We start from the raw sequence: 22,600 nt of genomic DNA, 5'->3' as shown, positions 1-22,600 counted from the left end.
CTACTCAACTAGTGGGGCAAGACGAACAACCCGTTGGGGCAAGAGGAACAATGCATGAAACAACATGTTAATTTGCTAACAAGTGAACTGCTATCACTTTGAAACATCAGATTAGAATGTATTTGAAACGTTTCTTTCATTTTTAGGTTAAATAATAATATTTTACTAAAAATTTGATCGTTTTTACGAAAAAAATAATTACTTAGATGATAAATAGTAAATTTTCATAGTATCACTTTATTTTGTATAGACATTTTTTTTAAACAATTGTTTATCAGTTTTTAAGAACTTTTTTGTATTTATTTCCCAATAAAATATGTTGTTGCAGCAATTCGTATTTTTTTCCATACTAAAAATCCATATGGTACACTTGCCCCACCTGAACAAGATTTTTTAAAAGCTCTCAACAAAAATAACCAAAAGTTAAATCATACTTTCTAATAGGTGCAAATCATTGGTTGGAACACTACTGATCTAGGAAAAATAGCATTTTGATAAAATGAGCCTTATAACGAACCCTAAGCCTTATTTTGTACTTTCCAAATATTATTAGAAAGCGAAGGTTTTTAAAAAAAACTTCATTAAATCTTATGCCCCGTGGCGTTTACGTCGTTTTGGCGGTTATGTGGTAGTAGAATCAGCTAATTGCACTGCTAGCAACAATTCCTCATACTGGAAATAATCAAAATTGTAAAAATTACGGCCGTACGAGCGATTATTCCTCTTTCCCCATATGGTCGTCTTGCCCCACCTTCCCCTAACCGTTTATCATAGGACCACAAGCAGACAAGAATAAACCCTTGGTTGCCGAGGGCGTTACTGGGTTCCACGATGAAAAACTGCTCCCAATTGACCGTGCACTCTCGTGGTGCGAACGAGCATTCGAATTCATTCGGCAAACCAACCTGTAGAATTTACGATTGGTCGTTGGCGCTGATAGAGATATTCATTTTTCCTTTCATGCAATTTTTGTTTACGTAACTTAGACAATGCCGGGAGCATCCTAGCAAAAAAAGGTTTAGTGGAAGACTCTTCGGGTTCTTCTGAAAGGGACGATCCAAGCGAGTTTTTATATATCAATTACGAGCGGACGAGTTATCAAATGATCACGTTGATCGGATGACAATAGAAATAATAAAATTAAAACAAGCAATCAGGCACTTATCAAAATAGTTAAACTTTTTTACTATTAAAAAAACATAATTTTAATTCCAAACCGCAATTCAGTTAAAACATTATCTTAAGGAACATATGGAATGTAAATGCGTTAAATGCTAATTGCACATTTGACTGGCGCATCAAATCGGAGAAACTTCAAAAGTTTCTACCCACGAGACCCGAGGCTAAGAATGTTCCAAACTGGTTTATGTTCTCTCCTCTGTAGCTCACAGCTGAGCACGGTTGAGCCGGTATTGCCCAATGCGTCTTCTGACATACAAGTTTTCCTCGTGAGTCGACCGCGTGGATGGAAAATACTTCTCGAGTCTCGAGTCAGTCGATTTCTCTGCCGGTCGGTTTTGGTGTGCTGCACGTTCTCTTATTTATTTTAGCCTATTGGTAGGTATACCTCGCATGAGAGCATAGGCTCGGCCAGAAGTGGACGCGAACTCCACGCGATGCACACCGAGGTTTGCGGCCAAAAGTTTGAAGTTTGGCGGGGCCTCATTCACGATACGAACGTCGAACGGAGCGGGTCGTCGGCGGAGTTTACCTTTCGCGATCGGTGTTGTACTACAAAGTGTGTAAACTGTCGGTTGCATCATTTTCGCGCGGGATTTTTTTCATATTTTTTTTTCTCTTCACTTGTTAGTTTACAGATTTGCTTAGACGACTAATGGTTTGCTAATCGGAGGAAAGATACACTACGGGTGCGAACGTTGCACCTTTGGAGGAGTGTGTTTTGACACGGTGTAGAATACGAAGATGAATCGATGATGAATATGGTGTTTGGTTATTGATTTGGGGAGGCGTGATACTGGCCTAATCCAAGATTTAGTAGAAAGTGTTTGTTGATTTTTGAATTTGTGTACTGTTATCGAAAGTGAGTGCGTCAACATGGTGATACCGGGAATTCCGTTTATCAAGCTGATCCCCCTGCTGGGAGGATCGGCTCTGAAGGCGGCTCCGGCCGTGACAGCCGTGACGGCTACCGTGGCGGCGGCCATCAAAACGGCCACGGCTATCGTCGGCGTGGGAAAGCTCGCCATCATACCGATACTGATTGCATCGCTGGCGTACTACAACTATGACCTGTTTGATCCCGAGAATCGACCGTTCAACATGAAGGAGGTTAACCGCGAGTACGATTTTATCGTCGTCGGAGCCGGGTCAGCGGGAGCCGTGGTAGCGTCGCGGCTGTCCGAAATTAGCGACTGGAAGGTGCTGCTGTTGGAGGCGGGTGGCCACGAAACAGAGATCTCCGACGTGCCGATCCTGTCGCTGTATTTGCACAAAAGCAAGCTGGATTGGAAGTATAGGTTCGTTTAATATTTCAATCATTATGGTTATAGTTTGGAAGTTTAACACCCGTAAATAACTCGTTTACTCGTTCACTATCAAATGAAACGCTTAGACACTATCAAAGGGAACTTTGGCTTTGATAAAACAATATTTTTGTTAGTCATTTAATTGATTAATTAAACTGTTAATTTGCTGCCGAAGTTTTATCCAAAATTAGACAATCTCATTTTTTTTTTCAAAGTTAAACATTGGATAAACGTGCGTATATAGGCAGCAATTTTGAACTGTTGTGTAAAACATCTTGAAAATTCGACGGTTAAAACATATTTAGATTAGAATCTTGACTTCCATGCTCGAGAAAAAGGGACATTTCTATATAAAGCTTGGGAGTTTAGGTGTTAATTAAAAGAATTCTTTGAACATTATTAAACCAGGTTATTAGGTTGAAATCTCTTCCGATCTCATCCCCCCTTCAAAATTGGTTCGATAAATCAGAGGGAATTTTTTTTTTTGTTAAAACAGGAAAATTTTAATGGAAATAGAAGTCTGATCAACTCAAACCAATCTAAAATGCCTTTCCCTGCATTGATAATCATATTTTGCTTGTTTGAGCTCGTTAAAAATATTTTGAACTTTTATGAAATTGCAATGTTCAGCACCGCAAAAACTTTTTTTTTCTCACAAAAAAAAATCGGTAATACTTCGAAATTTTGGAAACTTATGATTGCAAAACAACTAGACTGTATAATGCACAACTAGGTTTATAATGCATTTCAAAACACTTTTTTCATTCAAATATTGAAACCAAGTTGAAACTATGGCCTGTTCATTTCATTTAATTTAATTTATTTGTTGTAATAATCCATGTACAGTTCGTTTGCTTATTGACATAATGCATTGGTATGGGATACCTTTCAGCTACGATTTGATACAGTTATCTATAGATACTACTTATTCTAGGGTTGAGATTCAGCTTGTGCAGGAAAAATTATCTGTAAATTATTTATTTTTTACCTTTTTTGCTTTTTTGCCCCACCCCCAACATTCAAGGAATTGAATGGGAGTCCAATCTAATTCTTTCAAAGTCTTGTCGCTCGATTGGTACCCTGTTTTGATAGCTTGTCTTGAGACCCGGGAGTAACATTTCGCCTCTCCATATATTCTCATTTGTCTACATTATCAACAGCACCATTAAATTTGAGCTTGATTAGATATGGTTGATTTATTATTTTCCACTTATTTTTCCTAAAAGTGATTTGATACACCCAGAACTGGGCATCGGCATACGAGAGGATAAAGCGCACGGATCGGTAGTAAAATGATACTGTGTGCAGACGGAGAGGATAAATCCCGAAATTACCGAGAGTACTTTACTCATGGGTTCATCTTCAAAAAAAGTTCATCCATCAAAAAAAAAAGTACCGGTACCGAGACTCGAACCCAAGACCTTCGGCATATTGAACCGTGCCTTTGCCGTATGGGCCACCATGGTTCGGTGACTAAGTGGCGGTCATTTGTCCATACAAGCCACTCAATAGGATGAACTGTTTCAATGAACGAATGAACACGCGAGAGATCTTTACTCTCGCAAAATAGGGGGATGGCGTCGCTATTTTTAGACCACGTTTTCCACTTTTTCTCATCGAAACCGACTACTTTATCGACTTTATTCCACTCTTGCACTTAAAAAAACCAGATGGCAGCACGATGTAACGCCACGTCCCTATAGCACTTTCCTCACATTTTTTTTTCGTGAGGACTATCCCCTCGTTCTTTAACTTTGGGTGTAGTTTACCTGCAATATATCTTTTTTGATTGATGAAGAATGGATGCTTCATTTGTAATTACTACGAATATGTTTACCTGAAAAAAGAATAGAGAAAAGGAAGTGATTAGTTGAAGATATTTATTAGCAGCTATTTTAAAAACATTTTAAGCGAGTAGGTGCCACGATCTGATAAAATTTAGCAACGAATCCTTTTTCAATTAAAATATCACTTTTTGGTTGTTCAAATATAAGATTCTATATCAAGCCCTTTTACTATTCCTTTCACATGGAATTTAACAAACCCTACACCCAAAGTTAAAGGCCGAGGGGATAGTCCTCCCGAAAAGACACGTGAGGAAAGTACTATTTTCCGACGCGAGATCTCTCGCGTGTTCATTCGTTCATTGACGAGTTCATCCTATCTAGTGGCTTATATGGACAAATGACCGCCACTTAGTCACCGAACCATGGTGGCCCATACGGCAAAGGCACGGTTCAATAAGCCGAAGGTCTTGGGTTCGAGTCTCGGTACCGGTATTTTTTTTTGATAGATGAACTTTTTTGGAAAATGAACCCATGAGTAAAGTACTCTCGGTAATTTCGGGATTTATCCTCTCCGTCCGCACACAGTACAATTTTACTACCGAACCATGCTCTTAAACATCTCGTATACCGATGCCCAGTTCTGGGTGTACACCCCTTTTTTCTCTAACCTTAATTGTGGACGTTATTTTTAACAGTACTTTTAGTGAAATGACAAAGTATGATTTGATGATATTTTAAACTCATTACAATCACTTAAGGATTCTTCAGATTAAATTTCATTGTTAAATATTCAAAATGAGCAATTCATAACAACAAACTAATAGAATATTGTTTCAATAAAATTACAATTACAACAAGTAAAATAATTTAATACATTATTCATTACAATGCACGCAACTTATTGAATTAAATTCAAATTAATTTGACCAAGTCTTGCTGGTAAGTAAGTTGCTGAAAATTACATGCTGTCATCAGGGGTGACATTGGGTCTGGGAGGTGATATTGGGTCATACAAATTTCAGCATTTTTGTATGACCCAATCTCACCCCCAGACCCAATGTCACCTCTGATGACGGTATTTGAATACATATAATTGTCTGAAAGTTGTTTCAAACATGTTTATAACACCGACTAACAAAATTTGAGGGAAAGCATCAAGTTTGGAGTCCCCAGAAACACGTGCATTTTGAATTTTTCAAAAAATATTTAGGCAAGGCCTAATTGGTTTTCTCCAAGGTTTGCTTGGAGAACTAGTGTTTCTCGCTACTCCCACATATTGCATGCAATTTTTGCTTGTATGCAACAACGACGAACCGGTCTATCCCTGAGATATCGCAGCAGTCATTTTTGCCAAGTTTGTTGGTCAGTGTAATCAAGACAAATAATTACAAATTGATTGGTTTTGCAGTGAAAATTGTCATTTGGCCGAAGAATAGGTATTTTTTCCCTAATAATTATATTGGAGAAGTAACTTATTAAAGAAAAATAATAATCCAATAGACGAGACTACATTTCTTAAGATTGCGGAATTTGCCCCCAAGTGCTTAAAGGATCGTATGAGGATAAACATTATTTTTTATTTATTTTTTTATAAGCGAAAACATTGCGATGGCAGTTAAAAAATAACTCTAAACTTAATTGCTACCTAACAAGTAGATCAACGAGTTAAGAAAATTTTGGAAATGCCTTTCAAACACCACATCACACGAAACTTTAAAATATGGGTCAAAATCGTCAATTAAGATATGTCTGAAACTGATTGACCGGCGGCATCTAGCCGTACCAGTCCCCTGAGGACGGAAGCTCTCCTCTCAAGTTCATTGTCTTCTCGGCGCAGCGTAGCCAATTCATTCGTACGTTTCCCAACGCCTTAGGTCTGATTGACTGAGTGAAAACGCTTTGGCACCTGTTCGGCGCGTGAAGTAATTTTTGCAGCCAGCAACCAATTCGGAGCAAATCGACCCAACCTTGGCGATGAAATGTGAAGTGTGTATGGTTTCACTGCACGTGAGCTTCAGCCAACCAGCAAAAGCCGCACGGTTAGTTGATTAGCTGCTGTTGGTTGGTATTATTTAATAGAATAATAGCACGGTAGAAATCTTGACACGACTGAGACCTATATTCCCATTGATCGCTATATGGGCAGCCATAAAACGTGTGAGTTTGGTGCGATCAAAAGGCTTATTTTTTGAAAGCCGAACATCAATTGGCGAATAAGCACCGTTAGTCAGCTGGTCGGCGAGCTGGCAGGTACTCCGCCCAGTGTTTATCCGAAGAAGCCAAGTCTAGGAAGATGAATAAAAAAAACTGAAAGTGAGATATTGTTCAATTGACTGAGTCGACTCGTAAAACGAAGAGGTTGTGAATACCGTTTTGTCGGAACGTTTGCTGATGATCGTTGGTTGCTACTCAACCTGACCCTAAGCGAATTGGGGACAAATAAAAAAGACCCTCGCAGGATATATTAACATAAAATGCACTAGTTTATGTCAGAAGCAGGTTTAGTTTCTGGTTGCATAATTCGTTTCGTTTTGATAAATTTATGAGTTTGTGGGATTGTTGTCACATTTCAAGAATTAATTTGCACGATGCAGCACAATTTTCTCAGGCATTCAGAATGTTAAGCCAATTATGCTTGTCTGCCTGTGTGGATCAATCGGACCGCGCACTGGACTCACAATCCAGAGGTCGCCGGTTCGAATCCCGAGGCAGACGCAAAAATTCTAAGTGTTAATATAGGTATTCGGTGCCCTCTCCCCGTGCCATACCTTCACACTTAGGAGACCCGGGAGGCGGAGTCTTGTCGCAAAAAGAACGATACACGCCTGTGGATCCGTTGACGAAACCGCAAGGTTTAGGAGGGCCACATTATAAGGTGTTACGTCGATTCCGTTTTTTTAGCCAATTATGCAAATGGCTTATTTGGACATAGCTTTTAACCCTCTACAACCTAACCCCGCCTTCAGACGGGCTTCAATCTGAAAAATCACCAAAAATCCATTTTTAACCAATTTTTGAACTTAAAAATGCATTGAACAGAAGAACTCTTAAAATTTTAGAAAATTTTAGGGTTGGAAGTTTTACTTGTTTTATGTGACTTTGCCAATGTTTTTAAAAATTTCATTTTTTAGGGCTCTACTTTGGCTGTGTTTTTTACTAACATTTCCTATATTTTAAGTAAAAATAAGTATGCAGTAATTTTTGTAGTGTCCTAGCCTCTACGCATTTGTTTACAATATAAATGATAATGGTGCCATTCTATAGCAGAAAATGTGAAAAACAAGTAAAAAATTGAAAAAGTGAATGTAAAAACTTGAAAAAATTAGATAGGCAAAATGTAATGATAGGAGGTGCTAGAATAGGCCAAATACTACCAAAAACAAACATAAACTAAACAAGATAACTGAAAATTTAAATACTAAAAATAAAACAAGAAAAACACAAAACAAGAGAAGTGAATTTTTTCGTAGAACAAAAGTTGCTCAAAATGACCTCCTGAACACGGGAAAAATAAAAAATCTCGAAAAAAAAATTTGGGCTGTAGAGGGTTAAAGAAAGTTTGCCCCAGGTAGCAAACTTGTTTAACAAAAGTTCTAGCAATAGTTGTCTAAACATTTACAATCAAACAACGTTTAATACAACTGTTAAACTTGTTTGCCTACATCTTGTTAAGGTTCGGGGAAAGTTTTTGAAAATATAGGCATTTTATGACCACCCTAGTAATGCTAATAAACGTTGAATTTTGTACTAAGCAAAAGATCCTTTGACACTAAAACTTTAACATCAAAACAAGATTATACAATGAAAGGTTTAAACAAATAATTTGCTAAGTGTTGACGTTTATTAAGCTCGATATCACGAGTCTCTGCCGAAGCTGTCAGTATTCTGTTTTCTGTGTCACTGCGCCTCGTAGCCCACCCAACTTTATTATGCGTCGATCGAACGACCTTCACATTGACGAATTCAGCCGACTGTGTACCAAAGTTTAGAAATTCAAACTCAATCTGAATGATTTTTCTCCAGCCGCGTACCCAATCAATAATAGACCAAATCAACAGCGTATCGTTTTCCCTTTCTTAATCCACCTTAGAAGGTGTTTTATGTAATGTTTTCAATCGAGTTTCCACCTCGGAACAGCCGCTTCCAATGCACTTGAAGAGAGACACGTGCCGAAGGTGTACACCTGTTGCGTGGTAGCTTCTTGGTCTACCCACTATAGTGTTTTAGCCCTCACGAAGTCCACGTTGAAATCAAACGAACAGGAATCATTAGCTTCCTGCATTTGCTACCGCAAATGTCTGTTGTTTTCCGACACGTAACACGGAAAATTTTTCGGGCGCATTTTCGATGCCCAATGCACGCAAACATAAACAGAAACATGCACAATACCACAAACGTAGCGTGTGTGTGTGTCTGATTGATATGTTACACATATTCGGCGTTGTTTCGGGTATGGCCAACATTTCCACGGTAGTTGTGTGGCGTGCGTGGGCTTCGCGGGGTTCGCAACGAAAGTGAGCGTTTTCCGCACATGTTTTATCGGTCAGTTCGTGAAGATTCGCGTGCCGTAGCGTTGGCCAACGTCTGGAACGGTTTCTGATTTGGTTGGAATCGGCAGGCCGCGGCAACGGCCTTATCTGATGTGATTATGTAACGGAAGAAAAATCAACGAAAACGCATTCGCGATTCATCGCTGCAGTTCGTGACTGATTTTTAGCTGAGTTAACCGGTTTCGCTTCTATGGGTTGATATTTAAATATACTGTCAGTAGGGGTGACATTGCGGATCTGGGGGATGAGATAGGGTCATACAAATTTTGCAGAAATGTGTATGATCCAATCTTACTCCTCGGATCCAATGTCGCCCCTGCTGACGGTAGTGTGTTTCAAAATATTTTAATGGTGCGTTGATTGAATTCATCACTCAATCTTAACGTAAGATGTCACACTGTCGTTGTTCTACATAATTTGCTTATTTTAAGGTTGCATCTTCCGTACACATACAATCACACTCTTATTAGTTGCAATAATTAAACCCATTTCTGCTCATTTGTATTTTTTCAACTGCACCTTGCGGCAATCACCAGAGGAAGAGGGGGTAATATTTACACCCTGTGGGAACTCACATTACACTGACCTACAATAAATGACAAAAATGACTGCGCAGGCTCAACTTGAGGGGAAGAACGAAGTTTGGGGTCCTCAGAAACAGGTGCATACTTTGGAGAAAAACCATTCAGCCCTGTCTAAATATTTTTGAAATTCAAAGTATCACGGAGAAAAAAGAGTTCCCAAAATCGTGAACAAGCGTTCATGAAAATGGGAACCTCGAACAAAGTGTTCAAATCCCATGGTACGAATTTGAAAAACGTACCATGGAATTTGAACATTTTGTTCGTGGTTCTCATTTTCATGAACGCTTGTTCACGATTTTGGGAACTCTTTTTTCTCCGTGTACACGTGTTTTTGTGGATCCAAACTCCATGCTTCCCCTCGAGCTTAGCCTGTGCTGAAATTTTGTTGGTCGATGCTATCATTGAGAAAAAAATCTTGCATAAACCATGTACACATTCCCAGATTTAATTTATCAAGGTTTTTTTTACTGTATATCCTTATGATCAAAATGTCGGATTTTTATGCCAAATTTTACAGCAATCTTATATTTAAACTCAGCAATTCCCCATGATAACAGCATGTCCGAGTTGTCCGATCGGGCTCAAAATTTTTCTGGGGGTTCATTATTTCACCCGTATTTTTTTGTTTGGCCATTAGGGTGATCTACGCCGTGTTAGGGTGGTCTCAAAAATTGCCACTTTCGTCGATTTTTGCAAAAACCACATTTTTTCGAAAAATCATAACTCCGCACCATTTTAACCGATTTTAGCTGTCTTGAGCGCAAAAGAAAGCGTTTCTAAATAGGCTTTTAAGGAAAAATAGTTAAAAGTTCCAAATATCTAGCCTTAAATTTGAAATGGTCGAATGAAAACTTAAAATGCTGTTTTGAAGGTCTCGGGACCAAAGAGCTTTTATCTGAAAATATTTTTATCGGATTCCTCGGAAAATTTTACATAACATATCAAAAAATGGTAAGTAATGTTATCAATATTCCGAGATGCGATATTTTTTAAAATAAAAACCGTGTTTTGCGACGCGTCACGCAAAAAACGGGAAAAAACTACTTTTTTTACTAAAACTGCGATAACTTTAAAATTCAAGCGATGACCTACACTGAAACAAAAAAAAAAGTACCAGATTCCTAAATTCTAGGATTTTTTCCTCTTTTTCTTATTAAGTAATCCAAAAAACCCAATTATGAAATAAGGAAAGGAGCCAAAATTCCTAGTATTTAGGAATTTGGTACTTTTTTATTTATTTCAGTGTATACATTTTTGGGTAATAACTTTTTGTAATTGAAAAACGCAACTATTGGTACCCAAACATGCATAGGTCATCGCTTAAATTTTGAAGTTATCACAGTTTTAGTAAAAAAAAGTCGACTTTTTTCCTGTTTTCGTCATTTTCCGTTTTTGCGCGCGGCGTGTCGAAAGACAAGTTTTTTATTTTTTAAAAAAATCGTATCTCGAAATATTGATAACATAACTTCACAATTTTTTTGAAAAGTTATGTAGAATTTTCCGAGGAATCCGATAAAAATATTTTTAGACATAGGCTCTTTGGTCCCGAGACCTTCAAAACAGCATTTTAAGTTTTCATTCGACCTTTTCAAATGTTTGGCTAGATATTTGAAACTTTCAACTATTTTTCTTAAAAGCCTATCTAATACCCTTTCGTTTGCGTTCAAGACAGCTAAAATCGGTTGAAATGGTGCGGATCCATGATTTTTTTTAAATGTGGTTTTTGCGAAAAAAAAACACGGCGTAGGTCACGTAGGTCAAAAGATACAGCGTGATCAAAACTGGTCTAAAACGTGTTTTTTGCTCTAAAATAACGTTGAAGACTAGTTTTGAGGACGCTGTATCTTTTTTTAGGAGCAAGTTAGCACCATACTCTCTTGGGGAAAGTTGTAGAGCACTTTTTGGAGCAACCGAATACGAGTTCGTTTTTGTTACGTGGATTTTATAAATATCAAAATACAAAAAATGGGTTTTCCCATACAAACTCCCATAGAAAATTGAATCGCGTTGCGCAAAGTGAGGGCTAAACCAATCGTTACCAAACTTTGGGGAGTTATTTTGGACCCTACAAGGATCTGAAAAATAGCGGTGCTCACTAAATTTGAATAATTTTATTTTTTTTCCATACAACCATTTTACGCAAAAAAAAATAAAAAAAATATAAAAGATTAAATAACAAGCTATGTTCACAAACATTTGAATATAAAAAATGTTTTAAAGTGCATTTTACAACTGCCCAGTTGTTTTGCAATCATTAGTTTTCAAAATATACAATTATTGACGAGATTTTTTTCTCGCCGAAAAAAAACTTTTTGCGGTGCTGTACATTGTGATTCCACAAAAATAGAAAATATTTTTGATCGATCCCAGACATGCTAAAAATGATTTAAACACAGGAAAATGCATTTTTAATTGTCTGAATTTTGAAGTTTAAAAAATATGTTTTAGCCCCCTGATTTTTCGAACCGATTGTAAAGGGGGGGTGGGGGGGGGGGGAACTTTGAAAAATATTTGCAACGGCATTGACTTTGAAGTTTTACATAGGTTTTAACCCGTAATATCGGTGTGTTTTGGTATTTGGCAGTTTTCAGCCCCTTAACGATTTTAGCATTTTTCAAAAACCATGAGCTCATAGTCCGTGCTCCAGGGAACAGCTTTACCGAAGAGGGCGAAAAGATTCGTCCACTGAACCCTTAAAGTTAATGCTACCCTCGGGTTGTGCATGCGCAGTAATTTTTGGTCAATTTATGTAGGTCAGAGTAATAACTATCGCCTACGAGCTACTTCAAAACCAATTTTGACTTGAAACAAAATGATTTCTCCACCGATAAAAGTCACTCCGTTTGGAATTAGGAGTGGTCCATTAGTGTAATTATGCTGTAAAAACCGCACGTATCAACCGGTAATAAATTCTTACCTTGGTTTAAAAACCTATAGGAATGAACGACAGTGACAGCAGCAGCAGCTAGCCAGTTAAAATTATAACTTCGCCACGGCACTGTAAACTGGTACCTACTCAGTTCAATGTCACCGCGCGTTGCACTCGTTACGTGGGCCTTTCCAATCCTTAACGAATGTTGAATTACGTTGTTATGTAAGCTTCGATTTTGGATTAAAAAGTATTTTATATTTTCAAGGTTTCATTCAGTGAACATTTTTTTCTTTCTGAAGAAGAGGTAAAGCGTTACTTCCATAATAAAATATTACTTTGAGGCAACCCAGAGTTGAGAAATGATAAAATATTGCTCACCCCTTCAAGCCGAGCCAATGTTGACCACCACGATAACCTATCGATTGCCTCATTTTGGGTTTAATTTTGTTTAGTAAATTCATTTTCGCGCAAGTTTACCGCTTTGATTGCGGCTAACCGATGTAATTTCGAAGCGATCGTATGATTATGGGCAATGGAATTTCGCCACTTTCTGGCTCGATTCGGTCGTAACGGAGGCCACCTCGAGGGGCTTGGTGATGTACTCTGATGCCGCGTGTCTTCCACAACTTAGTTTTACATGCAAATCTTTCAACTTGCCGCTGCATCCATCAGGTGGTTTACACGGGCACTGGTGCAGTCGAACAATGTACTCGTTTGCAAAACCATGTGGCAAGGTGTGGAAATGATGCACTTTTATACTTGGGAAGTTAACCTGGCTGTTAAAATCAGAGATGCGAAACGATTAGCAAGCGTCACACCTACCATATAAACAAAATTTTATTGTATTTAATTAAGGAACAAACAAAAAACACAGATTGAAACGATTTTTATCGACTCAATTAGTCTATAATGGAGTCGTAAATTTTATGCTTTTAATCAACTAAATCTTTTTTTTTATTCGACTGCTTGATTCCTTTTGGTGAAAAAATTTGGTTTGTAAACGAAAAAAACGTTTGTAAACGAAATACAAAAAAAGTCAATGTACCTAAAATGTACCTGATTTTGACCTGATCACGGAATTGAAAAAAGAAGTGGTGAAGGAAACATAAATAACTTAAACTTTTTTTCTTTAACAAAATTTCACACCTACGTGCAAAATTTGATGATTGACTAACAAATACATCAGGTCAAGGGTACCTAACTTGTTATTTTTAGGATGCCCTGGTTAGAAATTGTTAAACGTCAGAAACTCTGTGCTTTTCTTCTCGAAAATGAGGATTCAAACCTTTTCAAAACATGTTGAAAACAGGTTAGATAATATCAGAGGATTATTATTATGTTTTGATTTGCGAGCAATTTCGCAGCTGTTGAGCCAAGCAAAAAGGGTGAAAGTTGCTCATCTCCGCAAAAAAAAGAAGCAATGTACAGTTAGAGGTTCGCAAATTATGGATTCAGATTCGGTAAGTCTGAAACAGGAATGAATCGAACCTGTTGTAAAAGAAGTGAAAACTGGGCCTCAATACGGTTGATCTCAGATTTTTGCTTGGGAGCTGATTTTTTTACGATGTTTGACTTTTCAGTTGACATTGTCGATGCTCATGATTGAGCTTATATTTGAACAGTAGTAAATCCTTTTAATAATTTAGCACTGATATTTTAATATGGACGTTATTTAGTCCATGAGGAAATTACTCGATGATGTGATAGTTTTATGTTGAATTTGGTTGTCTTCGAGTTACATAGTCTTCCTTGCAACCTTGGAGAGCTACTTAAAAAATCAAAAAGTCACACAAAAATAGTGATGTGAAGCACTCTATTACTGTGGGACATAGCATTTTTGTTTGTCCAACCTTTAAAGGTGGTGTGTCCAGTTTATGACTGTCGCTGGAAATTTAATGGAATGTTGAAGCATTATAAATCTAACTTTACTTGTACTTACATAAATCTAACCTCATTCCCAAAACTTTTCGTATAAGCTCGGTGCACTTGAACTCGTCAGTAAATTTTCAAGTGCAACTTTTCTCACTTATTCCATTGCGTTTCATAGTTGCGCAAAAAAAAAAACTTCAAACGATCATCAGTCACTCAATCGTGGAGATCTTGAACCTAACCGTCCATGTGGAAAACTATAATGTCGGTGTACGCAAAAACGTCTCCACTTATGGCCGGGAGCTACTCGGTACGTCAATCTGGATGACACCATGGTTAGCAAGTTCACGCGTATCACCGGTCTTCAGAAATTATCGTCAGCCATGAGTCAAAGCTCTGTGGTAATCGGCCGTCCAGCGGAGCAAGTGTGCCGGTAACGAGTTCAAGTGCACAGCTGATTTTAATCCGCCCGTACTCTCTGTGGTCGGCTGTTGGTCCCCCTCGTTTGCCTTTGGCGGGCCTTTGGTTGGCAATTGATCAGATAGTCACGCTTCATCGGGTATCCAAAGGCCATTACTTGGCGGGTGGTTGTTGACCATGGTTGACGGTGGGCGAGGGCGACATTTCATAAGAGGTGGAGGTGGGACAATTAAAATCCATTTGCTCTTTAATTATACTAATATTTGGAGCACTTAGCGGCATAATCGCTTGCGGCTACATTGAAAAAATACAAGGTTATGTCATGATTTATGTGACAGGTTTGTGTTCGCAAGATCAATTATTTAGATGAAAAGACTTCTTTTATCATAAAGTTTCGAGTGGTTCATGCTTGCCCTCGAGATGAGCCTGCTCAGAAATTTTGTTGGTCGGTGTTATAATTATTATCCATGAAACGGGCGTGAAACATAAATTATCGTGTCAAGTTAAAACAATTAACGCAGCTAAGCTTCAGTTACACGCAAACAAACCAAAAAGCAGCTAAACAAGGTGTGAATAATTGAATTGAAATCGCAAATTATTGCATAGATAGTTTCAATACATTTATAATCACTTATTTAAATGCACAGACCTATTAACCTTCAGTAATTATTTTAATATAAAATAAGCAATGTTAAACTTATTAATGATATTTTTTCAAAAACCATAATTTAGATGTTTTGGACTGGTCCTTTTTTTTCGTTTTTTTCTATCTTAGTAGGAAAAGGTTTTGTTTTATTTTGAAAAGAAACTAAATAAATCTTTTTTGCAATTCCGTCGTGAAACTACTTACTTTTCCTGTCATTCTTGAACGACGAAATAGCCTACTTTTCTGTACCAAAAATAACAGAATCGAATAGCAACACTTTTCAAAATAAATGCTGAAAAGTTCTACTTTTCAGCACTGAAATGGGTGCTGAAAAGTTGAACTTTTCAGCACTTGTTTCGAAAAGTAACACTTTTTAGCATTTTTTTTGATTAAAACGATTTATTGACAAAATACATGAAAATTTAACTTATAATTTCACTCAATGGGTGTTTTTCGGAATTGCAAAAAATGTTGTATGGAACTCGTTGCAAAACTTGTTTTTTTCAGCACTCTTCGTAGTTATCCAACTCGGTGAACCTCGTTGGATAAATGTACGACTCGTGCTGAAAAAATCCGCTTTTTGCAACTTGTTGCATAAACTACTATTATTGAATAAAGTTTATTTCCCTTTGTTTATTCTGTTTGTTTATTTGGGTCTTATTAAATCCTTGTTTCAACTACACAGCTAAAAATGTAGTAAAATGCCTGCGTGTAATTAAGGGTTGTGTAGTTAATTTGTTATAATATTACACAGTTCTGATAGAACTCCTCTTCGCGTTTTTGCCTAACACCTATTACACTCAAATTGTGTAATATTAACAACATTCTCATTCAATATCGCATATGCGTGTTGCCTCCAAGTTGCTGTCAAAGTTTTCCTCCATCCGCAACAAATCAAAAGAAAGCGTCAACATAAAAGTAGTTTCCAGTTAAAAGTGACGAAATTGTGCAAATTCCGTGGCCAAGAGCTTCCGTTTAGGATGTTCCCGTAATGTTGGAGCCTGCAGAGACCGTCAGTCATCTTACCGTACCACCAGGTCAACCTCGGCGTTCAAAAAGGACGGTTCCTTCAACGCCCTCGTCAAGAGTCGAACCAACTCAGACGATGAGCTGACTTCCGCGCTATCGATTCTATCACGGAAGCAAGGTAAGTTGGTTTGTTTAAGAAGGAAAGGGAAAACATTGTTATCATAGTTGTTTTTCGTCACAGGTGCGTTATTAAGCGTTATTTGACCGCGCTGAAATATTTGTGCGACGATTCGAACGATAGCCAGACTACTCGATAAAAACGACTTGTCCGCGGTCATGGTACCAATCAATTGGGCACGATCTTGGCCTACGTCGCGAAACCCAATGAGTGTTTAAAACAGCTGGTTCAATCACCTGTTCTGGTGCGTGTCTTTTCCGTGGGCATCGTTCAACACCCAGCAGCTAAAGGTAATATGTAAATTACATAGTAAAAATAGTTTTAAAATATTTTAACCGGATTGTACAATGTACATATAGGAAAACTGGGGTAGGACTCGGATGACCGGCACACCTTCAGTCGCTGGACTTTACGTGAACATCCACGAATGCCGTGAGCAATGCTGCGGCGGCTGCAGCTGCAACCGCTGTCCGGAAGTGGTCCATCAAAGCGGGGAGTTACGGGAGACTGAGAATTGCGGCTGTTTGGCGAGTCCGCTGTGTACTTCTTTTACGCCTAGTCGATTTCCAAACTGGGAGCGAGACGATTCGTGTGCGGACTGCGGAGATTTAGTTTCGGCCGGTGAACCACTTGGGTCGTGAAAATCTGGGAATGGTATGTTTAGTTCGAAAAAAATCGCTGTTCTTGAAGTTGTCCGATTCGGTGATACAACATGCAGCAGCTGCAGTTACAAATGCAGTTGGCGCTGCAACCGGAATGGATCGCTACCTTCTGTTGCGTAATTTCATCGTCTAAACCGCGGTGTTTTTTTCTTCTTCCCAGGATCAGCACGAATCTCGGTTCATCCAAAAAAAGCTGGAACGGGCAACAGCGTCCAGATGTACTTCGAGTTTGAACAGAAGCAAGCTTTTGCCCACTTGCTGTCCTCGATGGCCCCGAAAGCTTTCCGGCCGAGCAGCTGCGGCAAACCGTCCGCAAGGTGGACGGCCAGTTGCTCAAATGTGACAAGGACCAGATTCACAACTGCGTGGAGCAAAAGAGAATTGGGCGCGTCGACCCGGACGTGCTGCAGTAAATCATCGACGCAATGTGGGCACTTATCTGGCTGCGGATTCAGGAACATTGACCGCAGGTTAATTCTGGGCAAAAGCCCCACCGAGCAACCCGTTCATGCACAGTATAGAACCTTAGTTATTCAGCATGATTAAAGTATGTGACTTACTCTGAATCCCGATTTAAAAATAAAATTTTTATATTATCTTTTTCTCTCGAACACAGTGCACGAAAATCCGGAGGACAACTCCGTGCTGTTGCTGCCGTCCGGGCAAGGTTCTACCAGCCACAATTCTGCAGTGGTACAGGAAAACCGTGCAAACGGATGTCCGAGCTGCCCACCCAAAACTATCAAAAACCGGAACACCGGAACCGGATCCGGAACAACACTAACGTCCCGAGCTGGCCGCGAGAAAGCGCATCGGAGATCCGGAAAGCGTTGATGATCCGGCTAACATTGAAACGCTGGAGGTTCGTTCACAATTATGCAAACGAACTCATTGCGATGACATTCAGGACACATTCATCGAAATGTAACAAGCCTCTCATTAAGTACAAGTGCCTAAGGTAAAATTATTCGATGAGCAATAAATCAGATTGAGAAAAAGTATTTAGTTTGTTTATATTTGATTTGACGTTTCTAGGCAAAAACCAATTCGATATCTATCCCTGGTCCGAAAAATGGGCTTTGTGTAATATTACATATTTTTTGCTGTACATTCACGGATGTTATTTTAAGTGCATTTTTTCACAAAGGTGATGTGCATGCTTTTTGATGCGATTTTACAATCGGATTTTTTGCTGTGTACACATACATTCAAATGTGATCAAAATATAAACAACAGCCTGCAATAGGATTCTAGTCCCATAACCCCATTTAAAAAATAATAATGATATACATTTCACATTCACCCTTCAACAAAGTTGGACATGTTTACGAGTTCATCAGATAAATGATTGATTCCTCAAAATTACATTCCAGCTCAGCCTAAGCTAAACTACCATAAATGTGCTTAGTCATTTGGAAAGACCAAGCTGCAACCTTCGGAGTTTCGTGTTCAAATTTATTAATATAGCCAAATTTAACTCGCTAACCATACCAAAAGAGCCTTTCAACCTCTAGACTTGCCTAGTCATGCTAGCCGCGTTGGTTTGTTTAATTTTCAATTTGTTCCCTTTTGCAATATTTTGACTGTGCAGACGGAGCGAGTAAACGAATAAGCCATCAACGCTCCAAGGTCGTTTTAACGGGATGAATGACGCAGGTTTACGTCACGTCAACACAAACGATTTATCATATTTGTGAAATTAAGCTCACGCGACCTCGTCCTTTCTGTCACGTTTCAGAACCCAGCCCCAGAAGACGGCCTGCCAGGCCATGAAGGAGAATCGATGCTGTTGGACGCGAGGCAAAGTTCTCGGAGGCTCGTCGGTGCTCAACACAATGCTGTACGTCCGCGGCAACAAGCGCGACTTTGACCTGTGGCACGCGCTCGGAAATCCGGGCTGGAGCTACGAGGAGGTGCTGCCGTACTTTAGAAAGTCCGAGGATCAGCGGAATCCCTACCTGGCGCGGAACAAGAGACAACACGCAACAGGTGAGGCGAAATTCCTATTCTATACTGCTGATGATAATCTAATTTCTTTATTTTTAGGTGGTCTCATGCAGGTGCAGGATGTGCCCTATCTCACACCTCTGGGTGTTTCCTTCCTCCAAGCGGGAGAAGAGATGGGTTACGATATCGTGGACGTGAACGGCGAGCAGCAGACCGGATTCGCGTTCTTCCAGTTTACGATGCGACGCGGTACGAGATGCAGTTCGTCCAAGGCCTTTCTGAGACCGGTTAGAAACCGCAAAAATCTGCACGTAGCTTTGTTCGCCCACGTCACCCGTGTCATTATGGATGCCGAAAATAAGCGCGCCTTGGGCGTTGAATTCATACGGGACGGCAAGAAGCACGAGGTTTACGCGACGAGGGAGGTCATCTTATCGGCCGGGGCCATCGGATCGCCACATTTGCTGATGCTGTCCGGTATTGGTCCGAGAGAGAATCTGGAACAAGTTGGAATTCCCTTGGTTCATGATCTGCCCGGGGTGGGACAAAACTTGCAAGATCACATCGCCGTTGGTGGTTTGGTATTCCGCGTGGATCAGCCAATCTCTGTGATCATGAACCGGTTGGTGAATTTGAATTCGGCTATTCGATACGCAGTCACGGAAGATGGTCCACTGACCAGCAGTATTGGCTTGGAAGCAGTCGGTTTCATCAACACGAAGTATGCAAATCAAACGGACGACTGGCCAGATATCGAGTTCATGTTGACTAGCGCCTCGACACCTTCGGACGGAGGAGACCAGATCAAGAAAGCCCACGGATTGAAGGACGAATTTTACGATTACATGTTCAGCGAAATCAACAATCAGGACGTATTTGGAGTATTCCCCATGATGTTGCGTCCCAAAAGTCGTGGCTTCATTCGTCTGCAATCGAAAAACCCTCTTCGTTACCCATTATTATACCATAACTATCTCACCCACCCCGATGACGTTGGTGTCCTCCGTGAAGGGGTCAAGGCAGCTATCGCATTCGGGGAAACTCAAGCAATGAAACGCTTTGGAGCAAGATTTCACAGCAAGCAAGTTCCCAACTGCAAACATTTACCAGAATTCACCGATGAGTACTGGGATTGCGCCATTCGCCAGTACACGATGACGATCTACCACATGTCGGGAACCGCCAAAATGGGTCAACGGTCGGATCCATTCGCTGTCGTGGATCACAAACTGCGCGTTCATGGAGTGAAAGGTTTGCGTGTGATCGACGCCAGTATTATGCCAAGAATTACCAGCGGTAACATCAACGCCCCCGTCATCATGATCGGAGAAAAGGGTGCCGATCTGGTTAAAGAACTGTGGCTGCCAAAAGGTTACTACAGCAGAAGAGGGAAGCGAGAGCGAGACCCCCTGGAAAACATTACCAGCACCGATGCTAGCCTAACAAACGTTACCTCCTCCGATAGCTAAGTGTTGGAGATTCTAAGTAGAGTTAAACGCAAACAGCAAACAAACCAAAATGCCACTGCTATTGTTAGATTTTTTTGTTTCATTTTTGTTCATTTAGTTAAGACAGTTTAGGGAAATTGTTGCCCATACTCATGTCCGCCCAGCGAATCATTGTACATAATACCAATATAGGTTAAGAGTTAAAGTGTAAACGTGCATCCTTGCTTAACTTTGCATTATGATGTTGCAAGCAAAGTATGAGAGGATCTTAACATTATCGCATAAAATGACTGACTATTTAAGTTAGTAGCTCTACGTAACACTTTTTTAGTTTTGCAGACAACATTTTCTAATTGATTGAGGTGATGAATAAATAAATAAAAACTAAAACAATGAAGATTAGTTTAAATGTTCGATCACATCCCCTAATCAAACTGTAAAATATCCAACATTCAAAAGCTAAGGCAAAGCATATTTTCCTCTTTCGTTCCTCTTGACTTGACCAACATTTTTTTTTGCAATTCGATTTTTCCAAAATAAATTGGAAAGGGTCAAATGGGTGTTCCCTAATGTGTGTACGGAGCAATCGTGCGCTTCACTTCTTGTACGTATTGAATGCAACTTTGACTTCTATGGAGTCCAAACTTTGATCCTTTGACGCCCAGAGCACCACTCATTGTTTACTTCAATACGAAATATCTCAATGACAAGACCATTTTCAACCCGATTCAACCTGCACTGTGTTTTGTAGTATAAGTATAGTATTATCTGTTAGACTAGTCAGGGCAGCGAATGACCAAGAAAGTTGAAGCTGCCAGTAATAAATGAACGAACATCAGAGAAAAAAGTGTGTAATTGTTGAAGGTGTAATATTACAAGGTTGAATATTACCTCTTTTATAATGTTATTTTACCTCTGTTTAGATTGAAAAAGTGGCATTACATCAGCGATAAATAAACACAATTAGAGGGTGACGATTCTCGAGATTTTCAATTTCCCGGGAATCGAGAGTTGAATTTGGCCATTTCCCGGGAATTCCCGGGACCCGGGAGTTTTTTTTACTATGCCAATAGTGGCAAAATTTAAAAAGAAAAGTATTAAATTCATTATTTATTCGTTAAATTAAGTATCCTCATAATTTTGAGGAACTATATAGTTTACTATAATTGTTTTAAAATGTTTACCAATCATAATTCGCAATGAGTGACTTTTCAAATGTTGCACAAACTTGTTCCATGAACTTCTTATTATTAAATTTTTGTGAAGTAAAAACATAGCTAATATATAATTTCCCAGTATCGAGATTTTTGCAATATGATAAATAACGACTCAAAATAACAATTTAAACTTTTTTTCATCCTTTTTAAGGTCAACTGTAAATTTAAATTGAAGATATATTTACAGTTATCAGGAAAACCGGAGTATTCACAATTGGCGAACCTTAACTTTACAAAGATTACCGCTCCAGAGTTTTTTTTTCCAAAATATAATGTAATATTGAGGTTGACGTGAAACATAAATTGACATCGCTTTGACATAAAAAAAAGAAATTACCTTGAAAATTAACTTAGGTACTTAGAATTAAAAAAAAATTGAATTGCTATGCTCGAAAGAAGATATGGAATTTGAACTTATCTTGAAAAAGCTTTTACCTCTTAGAAATAATAAATTAAAAATAATATTTCTAGAGTTTTTTTCATAACGTCCTATAAACACTCTGGATTTATAAAAAAAAAACATTAAATTTCATTTCTGGGGTGTAACTGCAGAGTATGTTTTAAGGTAAATTTTGGGGTCCACATTTTTTTGGCTTCTCTAGATTATAGTTATTGGAATTTTTGACAAGTTAAAATTAAAAAAAAAAAAAAAATAATATGAATAGGAAGATTAGAGAAGCATTGGTTTATTTGAATTTGAACATCGAACATTAAACACCCAATGTTACAAAACAATTTTGAATTTTTCAAATAATTCTTGATTAGTTAATATAATTTTGCTTCAAAATTTATAAGTTTAAAATTTCCCGGGAGTCTCGACCGAATTTCCCGGGAATCGAGAAGTCCAAAAATGGTCGATTTCCCGGGAAATTTTTCCCGGGAATTCCCGCTCGTCACCCTCTAAACACAATTTTCTGAAAAAAGATGTACTTATTAACAAATGTAATATTATCATGATTTTTTTT

The 22,600-nt window shown here is 38.8% G+C and overlaps 3 protein-coding genes across 9 annotated transcripts in view; 2 read left to right on the top strand and 1 right to left on the bottom strand.

Moving 5' to 3' along the window:
* LOC120425934 (flotillin-2) overlaps window positions 1-22,600 on the bottom strand; it is a 367,849-nt gene that overhangs the window by 177,529 nt on the left and 167,720 nt on the right. The gene's annotated exons all lie outside the window — the stretch shown is intronic.
* Window positions 1-22,600, top strand: part of LOC120425664 (glucose dehydrogenase [FAD, quinone]) — a 148,334-nt gene that overhangs the window by 16,352 nt on the left and 109,382 nt on the right. The window lies entirely within an intron of this gene.
* On the top strand, window positions 1,267-20,807 carry LOC120425661 (glucose dehydrogenase [FAD, quinone]-like). The gene is made up of 4 exons (XM_052709305.1): window positions 1,267-1,738; window positions 1,811-2,477; window positions 18,762-19,012; window positions 19,070-20,807. The coding sequence occupies exons 2-4, from the start codon at window positions 2,056-2,058 to the stop codon at window positions 20,437-20,439; spliced, it is 2,043 nt and encodes a 680-aa protein (XP_052565265.1). The 5' UTR covers window positions 1,267-1,738; window positions 1,811-2,055; the 3' UTR covers window positions 20,440-20,807.

The sequence above is a fragment of the Culex pipiens genome, chromosome 3, assembly GCF_016801865.2.
Source record: "Culex pipiens pallens isolate TS chromosome 3, TS_CPP_V2, whole genome shotgun sequence".
Taxonomy (NCBI): domain Eukaryota; kingdom Metazoa; phylum Arthropoda; class Insecta; order Diptera; family Culicidae; genus Culex; species Culex pipiens.
This window is presented reverse-complemented; position numbering and strand designations above follow the sequence as displayed.

Excerpts from the sequence above, each read along its gene's own strand:
- LOC120425661 (XM_052709305.1), top strand. The coding sequence starts at position 2,056 with ATGGTGATACCGGGAATTCCGTTTATCAAGCTGATCCCCCTGCTGGGA. Across the intron at positions 2,478-18,761 it reads AAGCTGGATTGGAAGTATAG|AACCCAGCCCCAGAAGACGG; the intron begins GTTCGTTTAATA and ends GTCACGTTTCAG. Across the intron at positions 19,013-19,069 it reads CAAGAGACAACACGCAACAG|GTGGTCTCATGCAGGTGCAG; the intron begins GTGAGGCGAAAT and ends CTTTATTTTTAG.